The sequence below is a fragment of the Squalius cephalus genome, assembly GCF_949319135.1.
Source record: "Squalius cephalus genome assembly, chromosome: 12".
NCBI classification, from domain to species: domain Eukaryota; kingdom Metazoa; phylum Chordata; class Actinopteri; order Cypriniformes; family Leuciscidae; genus Squalius; species Squalius cephalus.
Genome location: NC_137133.1, coordinates 37,177,872 through 37,205,787, shown reverse-complemented (window position 1 = coordinate 37,205,787; position 27,916 = coordinate 37,177,872). Strand labels below are relative to the sequence as shown.

General features: G+C 38.6%; 2 protein-coding genes across 10 annotated transcripts; both read right to left on the bottom strand.

Moving 5' to 3' along the window:
• Positions 1–16,541, bottom strand: eef1db (eukaryotic translation elongation factor 1 delta b (guanine nucleotide exchange protein)). Of its 9 annotated transcripts, none has more exons than XM_079888490.1 (10): positions 16,461–16,541; positions 14,219–14,271; positions 12,298–13,205; positions 11,259–11,373; positions 9,828–9,899; positions 8,522–8,593; positions 7,480–7,564; positions 5,267–5,559; positions 1,289–1,483; positions 1–118 (listed from the first exon to the last, which is right to left on the bottom strand). In XM_079888490.1, the coding sequence occupies exons 3-10, from the start codon at positions 13,128–13,130 to the stop codon at positions 80–82; spliced, it is 1,704 nt and encodes a 567-aa protein (XP_079744616.1). In that variant the 5' UTR covers positions 13,131–13,205; positions 14,219–14,271; positions 16,461–16,541; the 3' UTR covers positions 1–79. The 9 variants fall into 9 exon arrangements, with proteins under 9 accessions (XP_079744616.1, XP_079744615.1, XP_079744618.1 ...); XM_079888489.1 differs by having other exon boundaries at positions 12,298–13,133; XM_079888492.1 differs by lacking the exon at positions 8,522–8,593 and having other exon boundaries at positions 12,298–13,133.
• pycr3 (pyrroline-5-carboxylate reductase 3) lies at positions 16,461–27,510 on the bottom strand. The gene is made up of 7 exons (XM_079888497.1): positions 27,329–27,510; positions 27,143–27,221; positions 25,896–25,960; positions 25,504–25,683; positions 20,803–21,015; positions 19,584–19,676; positions 16,461–17,768 (listed from the first exon to the last, which is right to left on the bottom strand). Exons 1-7 carry the CDS (start codon positions 27,380–27,382, stop codon positions 17,586–17,588), a joined length of 867 nt encoding a protein of 288 aa, XP_079744623.1. The 5' UTR covers positions 27,383–27,510; the 3' UTR covers positions 16,461–17,585.
• Between the last annotated feature and the right edge of the window lie 406 nt (positions 27,511–27,916).

Here is a 27,916-nt window from a genome sequence, read left to right as displayed (position 1 = left end):
CACATTTCGAACTCATTTATTAACCGATATTCGTCCAGCAGCAGTAGCATGTGAGTGTTTACATGTGTGTGAGTGTGTGTTAGATCTTGTTGAACGCCGCAACATCCACACTCTGAACCTGAAACACACAAAAACAAACACATCAAGCTTTACATGACACAGGAACTGTGCGCTAACAGCTTCAGTCTGCATGAGAACCAATCGTCCACCTTCCGGTCTCTCTCTTCAATCCAACACTGAAGTGAGTTAAACTGCAGTTCATCCACTGGCCACTAGAGGCCGGCTGCAGAAGAGACTCAATCCCATAGAGCCCCATGTTAAAATGCCCAACTTTACAGCAGAATAAAACATGTTTACAGTCTGGTGCAGAAAGTGGTTTTGGTCTATATAGCTAATGTTGCCCTTCATGACGACTGTGAGCGGGGTAATTTTTTTTATAACTCATCCGTTTAAATTATATTAAGCCTTAAAGTTCTGCATAATTAGGGGCGTGGCCACTTGAGTGACAGGTGGATTGCCGCTGATGTCACTACTAGCGTATGTCACTACTACTATGTCACTTTTTGTTTATCCGGTGTGGTGAAGAGATGAGTCCCAGCTTAGGACCCAAGCAATCTGATTGGTTCAAAGCACGTTTTATGGGTAATCGCTTTAGTGCCTGGTTACAAATCAGATATCACTTTATTATATAAGTCGTTTGAACTAAGTTATAACGACTATTAATGTCTTTTAACTTATACGTTTCATGTACTAGTATATAACCAAAGCTATAGATTGCAAAATTAAACATTTCTCAGTCTTGGTGTTTTTTTAGTTAGCTTAGATAGTAGCATAGAGATAACGATTTTTTCACCATCTACGATATTTTTCGATAAAAAACTTCAATAATAAATATGATACAAGCATAATTCTGCTTAATAATTAATTATGACATGACATGCTACTTAAGTAGCTAAAAAAATACTTACATTATGCCTAATGTCGCAAAACATACCTAAAAATGCAATTTCTTTCACTTAAAACTATATAAATAATCAAGATAAAAATAAAAGATTAAAGTTTGATTGATTACATTAAGGATCGCGAGAACAGCTTTAGATCAGGCATATCTCTGGGGTCCTAAGCTGGGACTCATCACCTCACCACACCGTGAGAGACGCGCAGCCAAGATGGCGACGGCCGGCTCCGCCCACTTTGGGCTTCAGAAACGCTCTTCAGAAACACACGGGTGACGTCACGGACACTACGTCCATTGCTTTATACAGTCTATGATGGGAAAGTTACTCACGTAGTCCTCAAACTTGGTGATCTCCTCCTCCAGGAAGTCTGTTCCCACCTTGTCGTCCTCCACCACACAGTTTATCTGCAGTTTCTTGATGCCGTATCCCACTGGAACCAGTTTGGACGCTCCCCACAGCAGCCCGTCCACCTGCACCGACCGCACACACTCCTCCAGCTTCTTCATGTCCGTCTCATCGTCCCACTGTGGACAGGAGGACGACAACACGAGAGTGAGACATACTTTGATGCTGGCTTGAGAAGTCGGCTAGAAAGTGTAAGTTTATGGTCATGCAGTCGATTGGACAAATGCATAGATTGTCATGTGTGTGATTATTATTATTAATAATACCAGTGGAAATTCCACCCTGCAGCTGATTTCATATAAAATAAAAATTGGATTTCATAAATTAATTTCTTATTCAAACAAAATCCTGTCATCCAGCATCTCCTCCATCCTCATCCTTTTCACCAAAACATGTGTTTTAGATGGACAGATCAATACAGGACAAAGTCAAAGTCTTTTCTGTTCACCAAATGTGTTTTAATCTTCGCTGTTGCTTCAATGCAAATGAACAAGCGCGGCGTTATTTGTTGTGTAGTGACGTGTGTGTTCAAGTAAGCCAGATATGAGCAGATTCTGCGCAGTATTTAATATATCATGATGACTCACGAGTATTTGCACTGAATCTGCAGATTTGACTTAGACGAACTTCCTCAGCAAAGTGAGTAAACAGAAGTAACTCGCCAAACTGGCTCGTGATTTGACAGCGTTTCCCGCCACAGCTGATTATTACCCGCATTTGGCGTGTGTTAATTTCAAACCCTGTATATATATATATATATATATATAGTAAGAAAGAGTAGTCTGCCTCGACCCAGATTCCACTCCAAAATATATTTCAGAATGAGCTCATCCCCAAAATGGCTTAAAGGAGAACTCCGGTCAATTTTAACATTGAGCTCATTTTTTTGTACATTTGGAGTGCTGTCAGTACAGAGAACAACGACAAAAATCGGTGTTGCCTACACCGAGTTATTCTATTTTTAAAATTTGCACCCTGTTGACTTCAATGGGGCAAGTTTTAAACCTGCTTTTAGCCTCTTAACATCCTTGATGTGTCATTACAAGTGCACAGGTCATGTGAGTGATTCCTTCAGAGTGAACACGGGTCAATCTGACTGCAGTAGATGTGAAAGATATGAATAAAAATTATGTTTATTCAGCCAGCGCACATACCTGTATTTACATCCTGTTTTCGGTCGAAGTCCACAGTAGTCGATTGTCGAGTTCACGCGCATTGGTTTAGTACCTATGATCACACGCGTGAACTCGACAATCGATTACTATGGACTTCGACCGAAAACAGGATGTAAATACAGGTATGTGCGCTGGCTGAATAAACATAATTTTTATTCATATCTTTCACATCTACTGCAGTCAGATTCACCCGTGTTCACTCTGAAGGAATCACTCACATTGGCTGGGCACTTGTAATGACACATCAAGGATGTTAAGAGGCTAAAAGCAGGTTTAAAACTTGCCCCATTGAAGTCAACAGGGTGCAAATTTTTAAAATAGAATAACACGGTGTAGGCAACACTGATTTTTGTTGTTGTTCTCTGTATTGACAGCACTCCAAATGTACAAAAAAATGAGCTCAATGTTAAAATTGACCGGAGTTCTTCTTTAATTATCATAGAGATAAAGTCAAGTTATATTGTTTCTTCATCTGGGTTGATCACATCCTGAACAAATGGTCAATTGTAGAATGGGAATGTGTGCGGGACACAGAGAACCTTCTCAGACAACGTGGTCTCTCAACTTCATTAACACACAGATCACAGCTGTTGCAACAAGAGCAACGTCATTTACATTAAGAGTAAACTAACAGGATAAAAGGTTTGAGATTTGGGTGTTCTGGGTTCATTCTGACGCCGGTGAACCCAAGGTGCTTCGTGTACCTTGCCACTGCTGTGCTGTAATAAACGTCCTTTTTGAGATCTTTGACGTCCACATTTTTTCTTACAATATATATATATATTTTATTTTTATCCAACAAACTTTAATAGTATACAATATAGTATTCAGAATTTACATCTAATACATCCAAAAACAAACAAAACAAGGGATCCATTATAAAGCCCGGGACACACCAAGCTGACGGTCAGGCGGTTCCTCGACATGTTGAATCGGCGTCAGGCCGTCGTGAGAGAGAGGACTCTGATTGGCTCTTCAGTGCACGAGAATAATAGCAAAACAGCGAGCAAAGAAGTCTAAACTGCAGATAGACGCTCTTCTAATGTTACGTCATCTTACCCGAGTGTTCCTCAGCGAATATTTCAATATTAACACGAGCGGAGTGGAATAAAGAAAGTGTTTAGCAGGACTGATATTCAAAATGGTAAGCACGCACTGCTTTGTTTACGGTTTGTGTTTCTGCAGAGTCGGTTTCCCTTTTTGAATGCCGAAATAGACGAATATATCTGCAGAAATAGACAGTGGTCTCATTTACACGCAGGCGCAGAACACACACGCTAGCTGACAGTCGGCTGTAGTTCTCTCGGTGTGTGTTCAGGTGCAGCTTTTCCCCCGACGCGAGGCGACAACACAGTCGGCTTTCATCAGCGCTAGATCGTCGGCGTCGGCTTGGTGTGTCCCGGGGTTAAGGATAGGAATGATACCATTCCTGCAATGTGTTATGTGGATCCTATCGCTAGGGGTGTGCCGGTTTCAGAATTGGTGATGACGGTTATGACGTGAGCCAAATGTGACGGTTCGTAACATAACCGTCGTCCGGGGGGGGGGGGGGATGTTTTTCATTTGTTTAATAAATCTCATAATGATGGCACATCACTATATCATAGCTTTTATTTCTATCTCAAATGATTGGCGGTCGGTCAAGGGGTACTTGGCAAAGAATCAAATACAGTTGGAAACGACGTAGACCATTAAGGTCTCTACTTAAGGGGTTGCGACGTTCGTCTGTTATAGGACAACTTAGTTTGAATAAAATTAATATTTGTGTAGTGTTCAATGTTGTTATCGATAGAGATACGCGGATGGGGGTATTATTTCATCCGCAACCGCATCACATAACTCATCATCCGCACCAACGGTTTTTGACCAGATTTCAAAGCCGCACCCGCCCGCCATCCGCTGATTGTTCTGCGGTCTATGGACGATGCAATGCTCTGCTGATGCGAGCCGCAATAAAGCCCTTGTCTGTTCTAGAAAGGATGCAGCAAAGATATTTAATGCTAATGTATGAGGCATAGGCCTATGCTGAGTTTCATTCATTTACCATGAGATGCGCTCTAGTTCAACTTCACAATGCAATGCAAGTGAACGCGGCGCACCGGAGCCTCAATGTCACGGTTATATTGTCTCCTATATTTTTTATTTATTAAATACATGCAATTGGTTGATGAAACATTTATTAAAATTAAGATACAATTTGTACAAAACGAAATTCGCTTTAAAGAAAGGCTTTCTACAAAGCAAAACTTCATTAAGTGGTAAAAAAACATGTCTCCCGATTGCAAATGTTCATTGCTAATGTTTATTATTGCAAATGTTTTTCATTTGTTTAATAAATCTCATAATGATGGCACATCACTATATCATAGCTTTTATTTCTATCTCAAATGATTGGCGGTCGGTCAAGGGGTACTTGGCAAAGAATCAAATACAGTTGGAAACGACGTAGACCATTAATGACACAGACTGTTAACAATTGTTTTTAATTAGTATTTAAACATTCTCTATGATAAAAAATGTTTGTAAAAATATTTTAATAACACGGTTTTGACGGTTATAGAGTTGTAATGACGGTGTTCAACTATAACCGTCGGTCTCACGGTTATATACTAACCGTCACACCCCTACCTAACGCCGTCCTGGTTACTAAAACACCCGCCGCTTCAGCTAAAAGACTCTGAACGCAGGACTTCATGTACTTGTGTAAACTGCAGGCGAATCACTTACAGGTTTGACGTCTAACAGGATGGATGATTTCGCGATGAGGACGGGCTTTTTGGCCTTTTTCGCGGCGTATTCTTGCAGCCGCTGCTCTTTCAGTCTCTCGGCCTCCTCGTCCACCTCTTCATCGCTGCCGAACAGGTCAAGGTCATCCTCCTCTTCCTCCTCCTCCTCTTTCATCGGAGCAGACGGGGCTTTCTGGGGACCGGTCCCGTTAACGGTCGGCACCGATGAACGCTTCTCCAGCGCAGACACTCGACTCTCCATCTTACCGAGAGCAGAACGCAGATCCTCCACCACTGACACACACAGAGCGACAACAATCAGACCTGCGCTTCTTAAAGGTGCACTGTGTAATATTTAGGAGGATCTGTTGACAGGAATGCAATATCATATACATAACACTGTTTTCAGTGGTGTATAAAGACCTTACTTAACGAACCGTTATGGTTTTATTATATTAGAATGAGGCGTTTCTCTCTACACACACCGCGGGTCCGCTTACATCCACATGTTTCTACAGGAGCCCTGAACGGACAAACGCGTTTCGTCATTATGTTGTTCTTTACACTAGCTAAAGTCAGCGAATAAAACACTGACACAATGATGAACAAGTTACAATAATATTCGCAATAATATATCGTTTTACTGAATAATTAAGTAAACCTAATTTCTTACTTTATCTTTGTAAAGAAACCTCATTGTTTAACTGGCTACTCTCTGCTGTCTCAGACGACGACATCACTTCCTGTCGGCCAGCATAACTTCTGTTGGGTGCAATTCACAACCTCACCACTAGATGCCGCTAAAAATCACACACTGCACCTTTAAAGGAAGTACAAGTGCTTGCAAAAGATTACAGTTAAAATTGAATGTAAAACGCTACTTATATGTTTACATTATGACATCACCGTTGTTCAGTTTGAATGATGAATGTGCTGATGTTATTTGTTCACCTCAGGACGCCAGAGAAAATATAGCTTTATTTTATAAGATGTTTGCTACAACTAAATGGATGGGATTAAGAGAGACAAAGACAGCAAAGAAGGCTAGATATAATGCATTCAAACAGGGGTGTTATTGTTGACTAAAACTATTAAAAAGCTGAAATAAAATAAAGTATTATTAGATTTAAAAAATAATAATAACTGAAATAAGGTGAAGTGCTAAAATTATTAACTGGAAATAAATAAAACCTGAAATAAGAACAAATTAAACATAAATAGTAATATTTTAAAAACTAAAACTAATAAAAATGACAAAAGCATAGTAAAATTAGAATAAAATTAAGCTAAAATTAAAATATAACAATAAAAGATAATGCAAAAAATTAATAAACACTATAATATTTTATAAATAATAGTAAAATAACACTAGATGCAAAATGAAATAAAATTAAACCTAAAAAGTATTTTTTTTAAAGAACAAAAACTAAGAAAATGAAAAAAGCACAGTATTTTGTATTAAATTACAAAAACATAAAATATAAAAACATAAAAATAAAAGCTAATGCCAAAGAGTGTATATAAACTATAATAGTATATAAATACTACTAAAGTAACTGCATGCAAACTGAAATAAAATTTAACCTAAATAGTAATTTTTACCAAAAACAACAAAAACTAATAAAAGTCACATGAGGACATGGTAAAATTACTAAAAATTTAACTAAAATTAAAATATAAAAACAAAAATAAAAGCTAATGCAAAAATGAATAAAAATTATAATAGCATATAAATAATACTAAAATAACTGCATGCAAACTGAAATTAAATTTACACATAAATAGTAATATTTACAAAAAAGATAAAAAAAAATAATAAAAATGACAAAAGCACATAGTAAAATTACTAAAAAATTTAAACATAAAAATAAAAGCTAATGCAAATATTAATAAAAACTATAATAAATATATATATATATAGTATATAAATATTACTAAAATAACTGCATGCAAACTGAAATCAAATTAAACCTAAATAAAAAAGAACAAAAATGACAAAAGGATATTGTAAAATTACTAAAAATTAAACAAATTTATGTTTACAGATTGCATTTTTTATTGTTTTATATGGAAATCGAAATTTACTGAATAGTTAATATGAGAGTGCTGAATGTTTTTACAAAATGTCCATTTATCCAAAAAATTTAATTAATCCTTCCGAAATGCAAATGCAAAGCTATGAGAATCTCTTTAACAACAAGTGAACACACAAACCTGCGTGTAGACTCTGGTTCTCTAGTTCCAGGTTCTTCATGCGTGCGGCGAGCTCCCCGTAATCAGCAGCGCTGCCTCCGCCGCTCTAAACACACACACACACACACACACACATCACAGTTCCCATCAGCCCCCGTTCTGATACACCACTGTTCAGTGAGGTCTAGTTACAATTACACAAGCACTACTAACAGAACACACAACTAGTCAACATGTAAACTACATGAATTGTTCTACATTTTGTCAGAACTTATTTTTACAGTTGGAGTTAGGAAATTTAATTTGTTTATAATAATCTCAATCATATTTCCAAACCCCTTTAATTTTGTTAATATTTACAATAATTTAACAACACATTTGTATGTTCACGGTTCTCTGATGTCGGTTAATGGTCAACATGACACGCAATTAAATACTTTTTTTAATTTTTTTTAAATATTTTTTTATTTTGATTGTTTTTGTTTTAAAATTATTTCTTTTATTTTTACACATTAATGAATTATTTGCACATTAATTAATTACTCAGACTCTGAACTCTGTATTTGTGTATAATTTAAAACATTTATTTTTTCTTGTGCTCATTTAATGATTATTTTAAATGAATCATATTTCTTGCATGAAACATTTTCAAATTCTGTTTAGTTAAAATGATGGTTCTCACTGAAAAAAATAAAAATAAATCAATAAAAAATGCTTGATAATAGTTAATTTCAGAGCAAATACATACATACAGTACAGCCTGGAATAAGGGGTTATTATAGTTAACTAAAACCATCTCAACGATACTAAAATAACACTAATACAAACCTCACAACAAAGATGCAAATGTACAAGTGTTTGCTCTCAGCAAAATCAGACCTTCCACAGCAAAATACACACGAAACATAACACTAAATCCACACAGGACACATGCATAACAGTCTTCTCAAACTGCCTAAACAACACGCATGCGAGCATGCACACGCTTCCACTTTGACGTGAGCTGCTTTGGTGTGTGTTTCTAGCCGACGGCTTTCACACACACACACACACACACACTTACAGGAGAGGAGCGGTGGGAGGGGTTTGATATTTTAGGGGCTGAGCCTCTACTCGGCTGCAAGGTTGTCTTCAGCTACAGGAGAGATCATTTATAAGGGAAGTCAACAGATGATTAAAACTTTAAATTTTGTGGCGAAAATCAAGCTTTTAATGTTGTTTATGTATCTCTGAGCTGAGTGAGTGAGTGAGTGAGTGGAGGCGGGGCTCATTTGCATAGAACCGCGCATACTCAATGAGGCAAGGGTGTCGAGTTACATTCAAGATATTTTAAGGCATGATAATTTTTTCAAAAATATGTCATTTTGGTGATTAAAGATGAGTTTTAAGGGATAAAATTATTGACTACAGGGGGACTTTAAGAGAGAAGATCTGGGGCTTCGTTCTCAAACCTAGTGAGCCGCCTACATAGACAGCATATCAGAGACATGCTCATGACCAAAGGATAATCATAATATACATAAACATAATCACATTGCCTTCTCAGACAGACAGCAAGACAGCTCACTAGTGTTTAGGGACAGAATAGAAGTCTATTAATCGAGATAAAACTGCTTATAAACTGGCTGTTGTCAACAAATCAGAAGCGCCATGAACGTGTCATTTGTTTTACTGTACTGAGGAAACAAACACTCACGACACGTGTCAGAAGAACAACTCAAATCTGAACAGGCAGAACAGCGCTGAAACGTAATAAAACTGTAATAAAACTCATAATGCATAATACAGCGTAGTGATTGATTGGATTGAAAGAGTTCGTTCTCATGAATAATGCAGAGAAAAGCTCAGAAAATCATCATGACTCTCCAGCCACTCAGAATCAACGTATAAAACTCACTTTTCATGACGTTGGTTCAACTGTGCTTTTTAAACCGGAGGAACAAAATGGTTCAGAAAAAAATAAATAATAACCACTTTTCCCTTAATAATAAAAAACATAATGAGTGATATTTTCATTGATGTACAACCTATACACGTTAAAATCTCAAAAAATGTGTTTTAGGGTTTCATGACGTCCCCCACAGTTTTATTCCCAAAATAAAAGCTCAATGGTGTGTGTGTGTGTTATATATATATATATATATATACACAGTGCTGCTTGAAAGTTTGTGAACCCCTTGTAGAAAATTATTCACATTTTCTGTAAAGGGTTCACAAACTTTCTTACTAATAGCAATCACAATTATTATCAGTATCAGTAAAAAAAAATTGCTATATTTATTTTTTCCTGATAAAAATTGTGCAGCCCTAGAACAGAGCTCGTTTGTACCTCTCTAAGAGTAATCCCAGGATTTTTTCATTCAACTCACCCCAGCGAGAGATTTCTGGATGTTTTCTCGCGCTCGAGCAATGTCCTGAAGAATACTGTTAGCTCCTGTGTCCTGAGACGAGAGAGAGACACCTCAGTGTGTGCTGGTATAGAGCAAGTGTTAAACAGTGAAGCTCAGTGCTAGCAAAGGTAAGGTCATGGGCTCAGTTCCCTGGGAATGAACGAATCTTTAGATAAAAGCATCTGCCAAATGCATAAAATTAATTAAACGTACATTTGGAATTGACTCATTGCCTACTATTTCTCAAAAATATCATGTGGAATAGTAGTACAAGCACTCGTCCTGTGCAAGTTGATCATGTTAATTGTGACCCTGGACCACAAAACCAGTCAAAAGGGTCATTTTTTTTTATAGAATTTGAGATTAATAGATCATATGAAAGCTGAATAAATAAGCTTTCCATTGATGTGTGGTTTGTTTGGACGTTTGGCTGAGATATAACTATTTGAACATCTGGAATCTGAGGATGCAAAAAAATTGAAACATTGAGAAAATCTCCTTTAAAGTTGTGCATTTATGTTCATGATTTTGCTGCATCCACCCATAAAAATAATTTTTTATATATATTTGGGTCAATGATGTGACGGGTCATTTTTTTTGTCCAAAGGCCTTAATAATAATAAAAAAACAAATATATAACATCCAAAGTATGTAAGGTAGTACAACTTGATCTCTTTTACTGAATCCAAAAGGTTTTAATTATATTTTACTACATATAAAGGTATTTTAAAGATTTTGAAGTGTCAAAATGTCATTCGGTAAAACCGATATAGTAAATATTTAAATGGAATAATATTGTTTTTAATAACTAAAGGAACAGATAAGGCTCTTTTTTTTACATTTCCCCTTTTCTCCTTTCCCTGTGCAATGTTTTACTTGAATATGTTGGAGTGTTTAGAGTAGTCCAATAAATGATTACATTTATGAGATCAGTGATAATTTTTTTAAATATTTCTTCTGTGGTACACACTATATACTATCTCAACATCAATGTCAAATCAGTTTTTAACTTTCAAATCAGTGGTTAAACTGAATGACTTTTTTGGTGACATCTTGTAAAAAATTACAAAAAACAGTGTTAATTGATTGTACAAACCACACAATCTTATTGTTAACACCTAGGTAAACTAAAAAAATGGTTTCAAATATAGTTATATCTCAATTCTATTTTTTTACACTTTTAAAAACCTTATTCGTCAATGACCCAAATACGGTAGGAAATTTACAAAATATCTTCATGGAACATGATCTTTACTTAATATCCTAATGATTTTTGGCATAAAAGAAAAATCGATTAAGAAAATTGACCCATGCAATGTATTGTTGGCTATTGCCACAAATATACCCGTGCGACATGTGACTGGTTTTGTGGTCCAGGGTCACATATGAGACGTCTCTGGATTTTATAACCTGTTTGTGTTGTGTAGGTCCGTTCATCTGCTCGTAAAACCGCCGTTCTGCTTCATCGTAACGCGGCTTATCGAACCAGATCCTCTCCTGCGCCAAACAGTCCGCTGCAGTCATCCTGCACAAACACACACAAGACCTGTGACAACCTCACTAAATACCACATGACATGAACATTGAGCAATGTTGACATGAGATGAACATTTGATTTTCTATATATTTGGCCTTGATGAAAGTGAAAGTATGTTTGAGATCAACTGTGGGACACACAGCAGGACTAGTTTTAATTTCAATATTTCAATCAGATGATCTTATTTTTTACAATCAATGTAACAAGTTCATCCACCCCAAAAATTAACAAGAATGATGAATATAATAAGAAATTATTAATTATAAAGCGGTTTATTAAAGAAATCCAAATGCAATATTTTCCTTTATCCTGAAATAACTAAAACTGAAATGAAACTTAATAAAAATGAAACAACAAACTTACTAAAAGAATAAAATGAAAAATAAAAATGACCCCCAAAATTAGTATATGGACATAATACTAATAATATTAAATGTTAATGCAATGCAACCATGCAAAAATGACATCAAGAGAACAAATGAAAGAAAACTAAATGAAGACAAAACTGAACTCAGACAAATGAATCTTTCAAGCCAACACAACGGACCAAACGCAACAAGAATGAATGTGAGAGTGTAAAAAAAAAAAAAGAGGAAAAATATGCAATGAAGATGATGGACAAAAGAAGTAGAAAAGGTTGTAAACATAATGCATGTAAATAAAAGGGGTGAGACTGATGTTACCTGAGAGTAAAACATCGCTAAAAAGGGATCGTAGGGAAACTGTAAATTCTGTCATGGACCCGCATGTCGCTCCAAACCCGTATGACTTACTTTCCTCCACACGAAAGAAGATGATTTGTAGGACGTTCAAGAAACAAAAGTAATGCAGGTTTGGAGCGGCATGAGGGAGTGAACTAACTCAAATGTGCGGGGGAAGTGTGTGCAATCTCTCTGGAGTATAGAGTCATACTTCTGCTTCCGGCTAGAATGGTTTACAGATGTTTTGAGGGATTTCGCCGCGGCTCCTTCATAGAAACGAGTCTCCGCCTCCACATAGCGACCACGATCAAGCCACACCCTCTCGCTGTCGGGATGCAAGAAATAACACATCGCTGCTCCTTGATTGGCTCTTACATCATCAGAATCCCGGCGATCGCAAACCACAGGCTTTTTTTGTGCAGCGACGTCGTTATTTCGCCGCTTTGAGCTCGATTCATCGCTACTGGTTTTCGGTGGCGAGTTGCGGGTGTACAGGTTCTGATAGAAAGACGCCTCGGCTCTATCGAAAAGCGGTTTCTGAAGCCACACCCCCATTGGAGGTGGAGTCAAGCAAGGAAGGCCATTGATTGGCTTTGAAGCAGGTGTGGGCGGAGTCGGGGTTTGTGATTGGTAGCCCTCGTCGCTGGGCGTTTGGCTGGTGGGTTGCAGTTGGAGAGATCTTGGTTGATTGGGAATCCGGCCCACAAACTTGCTCTCGGCTTGGTCAAAGTTGGGTTTGTTGACCCACACGTCTTGAACGACGTGATGACAAGCCTCTTGGCCTTGATGGCGACAGGTTTCCGGCTTTCGTGACGAATCGGAAAAGCTCGCAGGAGAAGTCGTGCCATTTTGCTCCTGCAAGAGTCGTACGTAGTAAAGGCTCTCCGCTCTCTCGTACGCGCCGCGGTCGAACCAGACCGACGAACTCTCCGATCTCAAGCCCTCGAGAGCCGCGCTGGACAACCATCCCACGGCACCGTTCGGCTGGCGTTCGGAAGATCCCGACTTATTCAAAGAAGAATTTCGGCGGCTTCTGTTGCGCATTTTCTTGTGTCCGGGAATATAGAGGTGGAGGATTGATAGATAAATGAAAGAGAGGAAAAGGAGAGTGACAGGGAACTGGAGAATTAATTACACAGCAATCGGTTAACGTTAAACATGAAGTGTGTAAATTGTGCAAATCTGTTTTTAGGCCTTGTTTACACCTGGTGTTAAGATGCGTTTTGGTCCATCGGATCACAAGTGGACGAGGGAGACACATTCCCGTTTACACCTGGTGTTTTAATCCGTGTCTTTTGTCCACTTTCAACCACTTCTGTCCTGATTTCTTCAGCCACTTCTGTCCTGAAGGGGAGCCTCTATGGGCAGGTCTAATGGATCTTTCAATCTAATGGACACAATAAGCTAGTGCAATTTACATATGAACACACTGGAATTGACAGAAAAACATACGGAGAGCATCAGCTTTAGTTTCTTGGGTCTTCAGCCGACAAAGTTTAAATCCCGTCTGGCTAGAGCTCTTCCCGTAATGTTTACTCGTTAGGTCAGTTCGCGGAGAGTTGTCGGTCTAATGCTTTTTTGCCTACCTCTGGAAGTGGTTGACAAGCTTAAAACGTTGTAGACCCCATTTACGCCTGTATTTAACATCGTACACTTGTGATCCGATCGACCAAAACGCATCTTAATACCAGGCGTAAACAAGGCCTTAGTTTGAGAGCAAATTAGCAAACATAAACTATGTTTGTTTAGGGTCATGCAACAGAAGTAGTAATACTGATCCAATGGTAACTATTACTAACAGACAACAAAAACTGAATTTGAAAAAAATCAAGTGTTTGTGAAACCTGTTTGGATACAATATTTTTTTTTTTACTATTTCATTTGGTGCAGCAAAAATTACACACTTAAGTTTTAAAGACAGAACAAGCCACACACAAACAAATATGGTTGCATTAGATTTAAACACTGAGCTTTACAATGAAGTCAAGCAGATTATGAATAAAAAGAAGGAACTGAAAGGACAATCGAATTTAAAATGGACAATACACCCACTCAAATCCATCATGGGACAAATAATATGAGCCAAATCCCACATCCAGCATGCTGATGGGAGACAGTTTCTCCAAACTCACCTTCAGCAAACGGGAAAAGTGACCAAACAAAACAGTATGTAGCTGAACTCGTTCTTCTCATCCAGACAGAGGCAAGCAATAAACCATAAAGTGCAAATAAGAAAAGTATATGTATACTGAATCTCACAAGAGGACTTCAATCCTACATGCCCTTACAAAGAAGCTCTGGTGAAAACGTGGTACTGTAATGGAATCAGAGAGGCACTTTGATATATTATGTACAATGGTACTGAATGATTACCATAGTATATGTCTAAAAATATGGTATTATCATGGTACAGTGTGAATGAGAGTATTTTTCTTGTACTATTTTCTTTGTTAGTATCGAATGACTGGACTGACATACACTGCCTGGACAAAAAAGTTAGTAAAGAGAATGTTTAAAATAGTCCAAGTGACTACAGCGGCTCAACCTTAAGTTTATCAAGCGACGAGAATACTTTTTGTGCGCAAAACAAACAAAAATAACGACTTTATTCTACTATTCATTTTCTTCTGTGTTTCTCTGAGTGAGCTGACGTAGTGTAACAGCGCAGCGCTTCTGGGTTGAACGTCAGAACGGAGGCTCACTATTGGCCAGCATCACACGCATCACACACATGACCAGCGTCGGCCAATAGTGAGCCTCCGTTCTGATGTACAACCCAGAAGCGCTGCGCTGTTACGCTACGTGAACTCACTCAGAGAAACACAGAAGAAAATGAAGAGTTGAATAAAGTCGTTATTTTTGTTTGTTTTGCGCACAAAAAGTATTCTCGTCGCTTGATAAACTTAAGGTTGAGCCGCTGTAGTCACTTGGACTATTTTAAACATTGTCTTTACTAACTTTCTGGGCCGGCAAGTTTCAATAACATAGAAGCCTATGGAGGAGTGAGACAGCTCTCGGATTTCATCAAAAATATCTTAATTTGTGTTCCGAAGATGAACGAAAGTCTGACGGGGTTGAACAACATGAGGGAGAGTAATTACTGACAGAACTTTCATTTTTGGGTGAACTAACCCTTTAAGAGTCTATGATTTGATAATTATTGCTGTGATCATTATGTTTTTAGCATGATATATGTTTGGCAAGAGTTCTTCTAAGCCTAATTGATGGAGTGTATAGCTTTTCATTTTTTTTTTTTTTTTTAATTTATTTATTTTTTTCTCTCTGGCTATACAAACCGTATTACAAGAACACACAAACACTTTCATGTAACATAACATGTATAATATTTTACCAAAAAAAGAGAAAAAAAAAAAGGTTTAGGCTGAAGCTGACAGCTTATAACGCCTAACCTTCTCACTTAACATACAAACAGACATTTAATTTACTCTATAACATCATAGTATAACATAGAGTACAAACAAACTCATGATTTATTTTACTTGAATCCCCCACTTAATCTATAAACCTCCAATCTCTTTATTCTTAGAAGCCTCTTAAAACTACTAATGGTTTGACACAATTTCAATTCATCATCTAAATTGTTCCATACATTCACCCCCTTTATGGAGATGGTCATACATCTAATATTAGTTCTAACTTTCTTTTTTTTAAATATACCTCTTCCTTTTAATCTGTATTTGCAATCCCTTTTTTCAAAAATATCTAAGATTTTAATTGGTAGCAAATTATTATAAACTTTAAACATAATCTGTGAAGGAATAGTTGGGAGGGAGAATCTAAAAAATAAGTGCTAGTATCAGGAAAATAGATACTCGTATGTTTTAAGGATTCAATGTTAAATTAGAGGACAGTTTATTTCATGATGACTGTCAAGATCTGAACCTGATGTTGGGGGAAATGGACTAATGTGGATTTTCTCATTAAAGCCTAATCACTCATTCCGTTGGTTCAGAAAGAAAAAGGTGATATCAAGAGATCATAAAATCAATAAATCTGTAGAAATCTCTGGTTTATCAAGAGATCATCAGCTTAAACATGAGATGCGTCATTATTCAACATAATCTGTCTGGACTTCCTGCACATGGAGGTGTCAGGCCTATGAACACCAAAACACTAGATATTCATAGAAGATTAAACGGATTTTCATTATGACAGTGACTGAAACATCAACACGAGCTTTATATCAGCTAACAATCATATTTATTATTCTTACATGAATAAATAAACAGATGAATGACGTCTAACCGGCTTTTGAAAACCCCGTACATTTACAGCACAACATTATTCAATCATTTAAACAAAGAAACGCAATAAAAGAACATAAACACCAACATCTTTTAAACATATACTCACTTTAAACGCTTTAGTTAGTGTTGTATGAATGAATCGCTGCTGCTCGCCGCGCGCTCACGGAACAGAAGGAGCGAGCGAAACCCGAGCGAACCATTCGTGCTCACGAGCGGGGGAGATCATTACCACAAAACACCCACAAAACTGATAAACATTACACTAATGAAGCTTAAGTGTATTTGTAATCAATAGTTAACAGTTTTATATATGTATACATATAGACATAACACACAATAGTGCGGTAGAAGGCTTTTAAAAATATATTTCGTCATGACATTTTACCACATGGTACATTCCTCACTGTTTCCCAGCGCGACTGCGTACATGACGCCATCAAATGATGGGAAAGGCCCATTTCTGAGGAAATACTGTATCTGCTCCTTTTGTGGAAACAAGAGTGAAAGAACTGGGACATTATTGTTTTAATTTAAATTTAAACTATAATAGTATTCTCAACGACATATTTTATATAATCAAAAATAAGTCAAATAAGACAATTCAATAATAATACTTATATCCAAAATGTTACCTTGATCTGATGTTTTATTGTTAAATGTGCACGGTGTAAATAAATAAGGCTTTAAAAATGTCAGAACACACAAAACAATGTGAATCTTTAACAGATTCATTTATTCACAAAAATCTTTCATATGATTTTACACATTCTTTGAATCGTCAACATTTGAAGTGGATCAAAAAAGTTAATCAAAGTTGTCCTTTGATGAAAGGTTTTGATCCACCTCAAATGTTGACTACTGTATATATATATATATATAAGCTTTGTGCAGAACATGAACTGCTGTTATAGGACACATCTGATACATTCTTGCGTAGAAAAGTCCCCATTTTGAGCTGCTTTGGTTTCTGAATCCCAGTGGTTTGTCAAGTTCCTTCAAATTATACTACAAACCATATTAAACATAATCAATTTGTAAATTGTTCCCTTAAGACTCTTCCACTTTACATGGAAAACACAAGGAATTCTCATCCTTGGATGACTGCGTTTGTAAGTCCTGTACTGTAGCTCGGCATCCATTAGCACCAGATGTCATAACGATCTCGGTGCATAAAGTAAGACATAAATGGTTTTAAGTGAACGGTCCCTCCTATGATCTGATGTTTATGCATCTACTTCTTCCCGAGTTCTCTGGCTCTCTCAGTGGCCGCCTCTACGGCTCCCATCGCAGCGGCTCTGAATCCTGCTTTCTCCAGCGCGTGGATCCCGTGGATCGTGGTTCCTCCGGGCGTACACACCTCGGCCTTCAGCTCCGCCGGGAGCTTCCCGGTGTCACGCAGTAACACTCCCGCGCCCTGCAACACGACACACACTTCAGAGTTCAGTGCGTTCTGCAATTCTGCATGTGTAGTTTATGCCTTCCTTTACGCTACTGTACTTTATAGGAACCTTTAAAATAGCATGAATGGGGCATTTTAAATACATTTACACGAGAATGAGATGCACAATGACATAAGATGTAAGGATAAGGATATCAAAATCAAGTGAGTTTAAAGGGTCATATAATGGTACATGCACTTTTACAAGTTGATTGTACTGAAATGTGTGTTGGCAGTGCCTGTACACAACCATCATAAAATGATAAAAATCCATCCAGTGGTTTTTTTAATCTCCTTATATGTTTTCCCGTCTCAAATCAAGCCGTTTGATTTTGTGACGTCACACGGTTGGACGCCCCTCCCACGATTGTTGATTGACAGCAGCGTTTCAACACAGACCCGCCCTCGCTCGTGAGCGAGCTGTCAATCATCATAGTCTGCATTGTTGATACGTTGGAGCACTGTCTATGAGCAGAATGGCGTCTAAGCGAGTGTGGTGTGTGTTCTTGGGTGTAATAAGGAACACAGCATCATGTTGATGTTCCTAAATCTGAACCGCTGAAGACGCAGTGGCTGAGTTTAATATTCCCCACGATCAACGTCAATGCTTTCATGTTTGCGCGAATCATTTCACACACCAGACTGCTTTACACACGAGGGTCAGTATAAAGCTGGTTTTGCTAAGAAGCTGCTCCTGAAAAAAGGATCGGCAACTATTCGTGTTCCTGCTGCACCTCCAGGAGAACTGAAGTGAGTGTAACGTTTTATTAACCTTTATATTAACCTCTATATTAATCTTTGCAAATCGCTGCACGCTTCACGATGAATGCGGCTGTTACACTCAGGGTACATTACGGCATGCTTTCTATGTACGACGTTCTCAATATAATTCATAATCCCACGTTTATAATGAACAACGCGTTATGGTTATTGTGTTACAAACGGTGTACGCACAGAACAGAGGGGCGGAGTCAGCAAAGCTCATTATCATTTAAAGACACATGCACTGAAACGGCGTGCTGAAAACAGCTGTTTTTGACCAGGTAAAATGAGTGTTTTCTTACAATACTAATGAGAATTTTTAATTAAAGTATATTACAAACTTTTCATTTAGACCCAAAAGAATCATATTAGCTTGTACAAAAATGGCATTATATGACCCCTTTAAGCTTAAAACTCGCCTAATATTTTGTACATTTTGTTCAGGAAACAAGATTAATATCTTAAGTCATTTTGCATCTCAAGTAAATGTGTCCTGATTTAAGAATATTTAGATTTTGCAGCCACCACAAAAAGTACTGTAAAAACATTATCAAACAAACAAACATTTTTTCTTCTTAAATCTATGGGAAATAAAAGCATATTAACTGTCACGGTTATGAAACCAACATTGAACTGAATCGAGCTGAATTATGACGTTATTGTCTTTTTACATCATATTTGATGTAGTTTGCATCATTGATTCTACTATTTTCTTTTCTAATATAGGAATAAAGGCTAGTTCCTTATAGTAACAGCTTCATTTCATGCCATTCTAGCACATTTTTAAAGTTCGATTTATCTTAAATTTTTAAAAAATCCAGTCTAGCTTGTCTTTAATCTAAACCTGGCATTGTATATTATGAATATTGTTGGCTCTGTCACGAATAAAAGCTTCTGCTAAATGCATGTAAAATGTCACTAGCAACAATCACACAAATCTGGGTTTTACACTGTAGACATGTGGTATAAATGTGATTGCAAAAAATAGCACATGTTATATAATATATCTCATCATGAAGTATTTCCCACCAGTATTGTCTGCGCTGCGATTCGTCGAGCCAAAGCGCTCGGCATCCCCATCTTGACGGCACCCTCGGCCAGTGCCTCCGCAAACACATACACCTGTGAGACGGAGCAAAGCCACGACACACCGTCAGAAACACTGCAAAATCACGGAAACACACGGACGTCTGTTCAGGAAGATCAGGAGCTCATCTCAGGATATTCACACCGTCGGGTTTATATCAGAATAATCTGCGAGCCGGACTAGACGTTAATGAGACTGACTCCAAATCAGGGGTTTTTATAATCCTTTAGATGCTAAGGACCCTCAAATATGATCAGAATGAGAACATTTATAAGACAGCTGTATTTTCATGCATAAAGACCCAATTTATAGAGTGAAAAATGTATTGGATGAATATGTGTAAAATTTTATTTGAAAAATATTTAATTTCTATTTATGTTACATTTTCTTTCTGCTCACTATAGTACTGCACTATTATTTGCATTTCTTTCTTTAATTTAATTTATTTCAATCATTTATTTATTCAGTTTAATCTTAGTTTTATTTGTTTATTAGTGTTTTAATAGAACTAGACTAGAATTGGACCATGTATAAATGACCCAATTAATTCTGTAAAAAAAAAAAAAAAGTTTTTTTTATAAAGATGTGTAAAATATTAATTTCAATTGTTACATTATTTAATTTTTATTTATTCTTTTACCTAATAGTACTGTACCGTTATTTATTTATTATTTTATTTAAACGTATTTAGCAAATGTTTACTCTAGCAAACCCAATTTATATTGTGACAAATTGATATTATAAATATACGTAGATTATTTGGAAAATATTTAATTTTTTTTTTTTTTTCTACCCAGAATAGTACTGTACAGTTAGATTATTTATTCATTTATTTAAATGTATTTATTTATTTTAACAGTTGATTTATTTAATTTATGTTCATTTATTAATTATTTATTTTATAGTTTCACTCTAAATTCCCTAGCAAACCCAATTTATACTGTGGAAAATTAATGTTATAAATATGTGCAAATATTATTTGGAAAATATTTAATACTTCATTTTTATTTTGTTCCTACTTACTATAGTACTGTTAGATTTTATGTCAATTAATTAATTAATATAATATTTTTAAATTTTTTTACAGTATTACTCTAAATGTTTCCCCAGACCCCAGTTTGAAAACCCTTGCATACTTCAGGTAATGTGTGTGTCACTCACAAACGCGACGCCGCTGCCACTCAAGCCCGTGTGGGCGTCGATCCAGGCCTCAGGCCCCGCCTCCACCAATCCGCACGGGCTGAGGAGCGTCTTCAGGAGTGTCTCCTCCTCTTCTCCAGCGCACGAGCCCGAGGCCAGGAGAAGCGCACCTTCCAGGAGCACGCAGGGAAGATTGGGCATTACACGAATCACATGTGTCCCCGCGGGCAACATCTAGAGACACAGACAGCAATGACATCTGATGTTACATTTACTTTTATTCATTTAGCAGACGCTTTTATCCAAAGCGACTTACAAATGAGAGCAATAGAAGCAGTTAAACTAACAGTAGAACAACAATATACAAGTGCTATGACCCTTCCCAGTTTAGTCTTACGCATTATATGTATTTTTATTATTATTTTTTTATAAATAGATATAAAATAGAAGAGAAAGTGTTAGTATTAATGTATCAAGTGTTGACAAAAAAGTTCTCAGAGGTTAGAAAAGGAATAGTTCTGCCATCATTTTGGTCATTAAGATTTAGATTTGGGTGATGATAAACTGCATGTAAATCCCAAGCGGCAACTTTCCGCTCTCTCTCGTGAATCAACACTAAAGTGAGTTAAACTGCAGTTCATCGACTGGCCACTAGAGGCCGGCTGCAGAAGAGACTCAATCCCATAGAGCCCCATGTTAAAATGCCCAACTTTACAGCAGAATAAAACATGTTTACAGTCTGGTGCAAAAAGTGGTTTTGGTCTATATTGCTAATTTTGCCCTTCATGTCAACTGTGACGGGGGTGATTTTTTTTATAACGGTTTAAATTATATTAAGCCTTAAAGTTGTGCATAATTAAGGGCGTGGCCACTTGAGTGACAGATGGATTGCCTCTGATGTCACTACTAGCCATTTGTCTGCTGTCTGTAAGCGTCACGTCACCTCAGCTAATCCGCCTCGCTGCATATTTACGTTTATCTGGGAGTGACGCACTGCCATGATGGCGTCGGCCGGCTCCGCCCACTTTGGGCTGTTAAAATGCTCTCAGAGGATGTCTAATAAGGTGAGAACTTCCACTCTCAGTAAACATCCGGCTTCTGAACTGGCTGCAGTTCCACTCTGGCTCCACATGAGGGCGCTCACAGGACGAGTGCAGGATGAATGGAGGTCTATGGCGCTATACTCCTCAAAATCCACTTTTCTCCGGATATAATTTTTTTTCTAGTAATTTGAATGTTGTATTCGAAAGGAGATGCAAAGAAATTACACATTGCTGGGTGTTAGATTTTTTTGAGTCACTTATTTGCTTTAAAAAGTCTTTTAAAGTGTCAATGACGTCACACACATCGTACGACCAGAGATACTGCTTTACGGCAATCCTTCAGTCGCTTTGGTGCTTTCACGCTCTGCACTTTCTTTTCTCTCGAGGCATCGACAACACAGCTGACACAGGCAAACACACAACACAGCTGACACAGGCAAACACGCAACACAGCTGACACAGGTAAACACGCAACACAGCTGACACAGGCAAACACGCAACACAGCTGACACAGGCAAACACACAACACAGCTGACACAGGCAAACACACAACACAGCTGACACAGGTAAACACACAACACAGCTGACACAGGCAAACACACAACACAGCTGACACAGGGAAACACACAACACAGCTGACACAGGCAAACACACAACACAGCCGACACAGGTAAACACACAACACAGCCGACACAGGCAAACACACAACACAGCCGACACAGGCAAACACACAACACAGCTGACACAGGCAAACACACAACACAGCTGACACAGGGAAACACACAACACAGCTGACACAGGCAAACACACAACACAGCTGACACAGGTAAACACACAACACAGCTGACACAGGTAAACACACAACACAGCTGACACAGGCAAACACACAACACAGCTGACACAGGGAAACACACAACACAGCTGACACAGGCAAACACACAACACAGCCGACACAGGCAAACACACAACACAGCTGACACAGGCAAACACACAACACAGCTGACACAGGTAAACACACAACACAGCTGACACAGGGAAACACACAACACAGCTGACACAGGTAAACACACAACACAGCCGACACAGGTAAACACACAACACAGCTGACACAGGCAAACACACAACACAGCTGACACAGGCAAACACAACACAGCTGACACAGGTAAACACACAACACAGCTGACACAGGGAAACACACAACACAGCCGACACAGGTAAACACACAACACAGCCGACACAGGTAAACACACAACACAGCTGACACAGGGAAACACACAACACAGCCGACACAGGCAAACACACAACACAGCCGACACAGGTAAACACACAACACAGCCGACACAGGTAAACACACAACACAGCCGACACAGGTAAACACACAACACAGCTGACACAGGTAAACACACAACACAGCTGACACAGGGAAACACACAACACAGCTGACACAGGCAAACACACAACACAGCCGACACAGGTAAACACACAACACAGCCGACACAGGCAAACACACAACACAGCCGACACAGGCAAACACACAACACAGCTGACACAGGCAAACACACAACACAGCTGACACAGGGAAACACACAACACAGCTGACACAGGTAAACACACAACACAGCTGACACAGGTAAACACACAACACAGCTGACACAGGCAAACACACAACACAGCTGACACAGGGAAACACACAACACAGCTGACACAGGCAAACACACAACACAGCCGACACAGGTAAACACACGACACAGCTGACACAGGCAAACACAACACAGGCAAACACACAACACAGCTGACACAGGCAAACACACAACACAGCTGACACAGGTAAACACACAACACAGCTGACACAGGCAAACACACAACACAGCTGACACAGGCAAACACACAACACAGCTGACACAGGGAAACACACAACACAGCTGACACAGGTAAACACACAACACAGCCGACACAGGGAAACACACGACACAGCTGACACAGGCAAACACAACACAGGCAAACACACAACACAGCTGACACAGGCAAACACACAACACAGCTGACACAGGTAAACACAACACAGGCAAACACACAACACAGCTGACACAAGTAAACACAACACAGGCAAACACACAACACAGCTGACACAGGGAAACACACAACACAGCTGACACAAGTAAACACAACACAGGCAAACACACAACACAGCTGACACAGGCAAACACGACACAGCTGACACAGGGAAACACATGACACAGCTGACACAGGGAAACACACAACACAGCTGACACAGGCAAACACACAACACAGCTGACACAGGCAAACACACAACACAGCTGACACAGGGAAACACACAACACAGCTGACACAGGTAAACACACAACACAGCCGACACAGGGAAACACACGACACAGCTGACACAGGCAAACACAACACAGGCAAACACACAACACAGCTGACACAGGCAAACACACAACACAGCTGACACAGGGAAACACACAACACAGCTGACACAGGTAAACACAACACAGGGAAACACACAACACAGCTGACACAAGTAAACACAACACAGGCAAACACACAACACAGCTGACACAGGGAAACACACAACACAGCTGACACAAGTAAACACAACACAGGGAAACACACAACACAGCTGACACAGGGAAACACACAACACAGCCGACACAGGGAAACACACGACACAGCTGACACAGGCAAACACACAACACAGCCGACACAGGCAAACACACAACACAGCTGACACAGGCAAACACACAACACAGCTGACACAGGGAAACACACAACACAGCTGACACAGGTAAACACACAACACAGCCGACACAGGGAAACACACGACACAGCTGACACAGGCAAACACAACACAGGCAAACACACAACACAGCTGACACAGGCAAACACACAACACAGCTGACACAGGGAAACACACAACACAGCTGACACAGGTAAACACAACACAGGGAAACACACAACACAGCTGACACAAGTAAACACAACACAGGCAAACACACAACACAGCTGACACAGGGAAACACACAACACAGCTGACACAAGTAAACACAACACAGGCAAACACACAACACAGCTGACACAGGCAAACACGACACAGCTGACACAGGGAAACACATGACACAGCTGACACAGGGAAACACACAACACAGCTGACACAGGCAAACACACAACACAGCTGACACAGGGAAACACACAACACAGCTGACACAGGTAAACACACAACAAAGCCGACACAGGCAAACACACAACACAGCCGACACAGGCAAACACACAACACAGCCGACACAGGTAAACACACAACACAGCTGACACAGGCAAACACACAACACAGCTGACACAGGCAAACACACAACACAGCTGACACAGGCAAACACACAACACAGCTGACACAAGTAAACACAACACAGGCAAACACACAACACAGCTGACACAGGGAAACACACACACTAGAAGAGTTTTTGTTTTGTTGTTTTAAAAGACCATCAAGTGGTATCTCTGGTCGTAATCAGTCCTTCACTGACCAATCAGCGTTCATTAGCAGAATGCTAGCGTGTTATGGGCAACAACAACTCAACCTGTAAGAAATCGAAAGGACATAAGTACTCGTTCGTTCAACTTTCGACACAACGTCCATATTTTTTTCCAGTCTATAGTGAATCCTCACCTCCTCAAGTGTTTCTAGAGTGACTCCGGCCGCCATGGAAACGATGATGTGTTCCTGAGTGACATTCCGGGAGATTCCGTTTAGAACCTTCGGAACGAGGTGAGGTTTGACGGCCAGAAAGACCAACCGAGAGCGCTCGACAACCTCGTCATTCGAGTGAGTGACGGAAACGCCTCTCTCCTGTGAGAACATTGACACAAACCGGTCACAATACTGCAGAAATTACCAGCTAGATCTCATGCTGAGGGGGAAAAGACAAACTTTTACACAAACTTAGCAAGCAGGTGAATCTCATGAAGTTCAAGATTGAAATATGACCATAACATTTCTTGCCTTTTTTTAAGGAACTGAAGCATGCATAATTAAAATGTTAATGACGTCACATGTCTTACCTGAAAGCGAGGAAGGTTGTTAATGGACGGAGCGCTAATAATTATATTAGTGGGTGGAACCTTCCCTACAGCACAGAGAGAAAACAGGAGAACATGACAACAAAATCACAGAAATGCCCCAATTAAACTTTAAAATCTCATTGCTTGAATTTGCGTTGTTGTTGTTTTTACATTAACTAAAATATATAAAAGTATCTCAATTATTTGTTTATTGTTTTGTTAATTTATTTTGCTATGCTGTTCATGCCATGTCATAATTAGTGTAATTTCGAGATGAAAACAACACGTGACCCTCAGCGGTCGTACAAGTAGAAGCTCTCCGAAAATTCCCAGCTTACAAGTTGTAATTACGAGCTCTACAAGGACTGAACACTTTTTACAAGTTGAAATCGACATGGCGTGAACAAACTTTAATTTAATGTTATACAATAACATTTTTATTGTGTTCACTCCACGAACCCTCGTTGACCCTTTTCACATTTTCGAGTCGTAGTTGGGTAAACTTCTATAGAAATGAATGAGTGACTACAGTACATTAATTTTTTTTTGTGTGTTTCCATTTGCTCAAATAGCAAGTGATAAACTCCGCAATAATAGTATTTTCACAATTTTAAAAAAGAGGGAAAAAATAGAGAGACTGATAACGGCATTCAGAACAGAACAGAAGAGAGTTAGCCGTCACCCTCACAGAGGCATTAACTATTATTATTTTTATTTTTTTGGAATTTGATGCAAAGGTACTATGATACAAAGTATAGTCTTATAAATGTGAATACATTTGATAAAAAAATATAAAATATAAAAAACTCTGCAGGATTTACGAAGCTGATGACCGTTTAATCACAGTCTGTTGTTGTTAATGTTTTTTATTATTATTGCTAAGAACATGCATAAATCAAAGCCAGCGGTAAATACAATTTAGTACAATTACAGGTAAATCAGGAAAATGTTATACAAATGACACAGTTTTAAGGGCTGGATATAAGGAGAGTGTCCAGGTAAGATTTAATTTCCTTACAAAATATGAAAAAGTAGGGCTTTAATAGCACCCTGGAATTTACATTTGTGTAAGCAAAATTCGCTAGAAGAATAAATAAGTTTAATATCAAAAGATTATTGGCCCTTTACATCTTTATCAAAGTTGTGCTGACCAAATAAAAGGTTTAGGTGTTTATAAAATCTATGTTTTTCTCCAAGTTAAAATATTTAATATTTATTAGTGCACTTGACAGGACCGTGAACTGCACCTGACGCGATGATGCCCTGCGCGATCCCAAACGCCATGTTTCCCGCTCCGATGAACCCGATCTTCAGCTCACACACATCCTGAACTCAAAACAAACACATTTCTCCACATTAATGAAGGTTTTATGAGATGCTGCTGCCATATGTTCACCAAACAACATTCAACCATGAGGTAAACAACTACTCACAGGCTGAGTCGCAGGTGAATCACTGCTTTTGACTGAACTATCCGAAAGATTCATTGTTCATTAAATGCAGCTTTAGCAGCTCCGTGTGAATCAGATCAGTGTTTATATTGTAAACTCGTGTGTCATATGGAGAACATTTTCTTCTTTACTCGCATATAAGAATCAACAGTAGACACACTGACACCTGCTGGACTGGATCAATGGATTTATAAACATTACGCATACATAAATATGGTAGGCTACATAACGTTACTAAAAATACATACAACACTATATTCACTGCAGTCTGGACATACTTTACGAAAAAGCCTTTAGATCTAAGGGCTACAATTATTTTTTGTTTTACTCACTACAGTACTAGCCTACATCATCAATCCCAGTCTTCTATTTCTGTCATTGTAGAGTTTGATGATCACTTCGCTATTATTCTAAAATGTAGGGAGGGGGGGGGGGGGAATCATTAAAATAATAAGTAAATAATAATATTTTGGGGCAAACTCAGTGATTCAATCGCACATGGTAAGGTTGACTTCAAGACACTGAGGTAGTGCCACCTGCTGGACTGAACTGGATTTTACACAGACACAC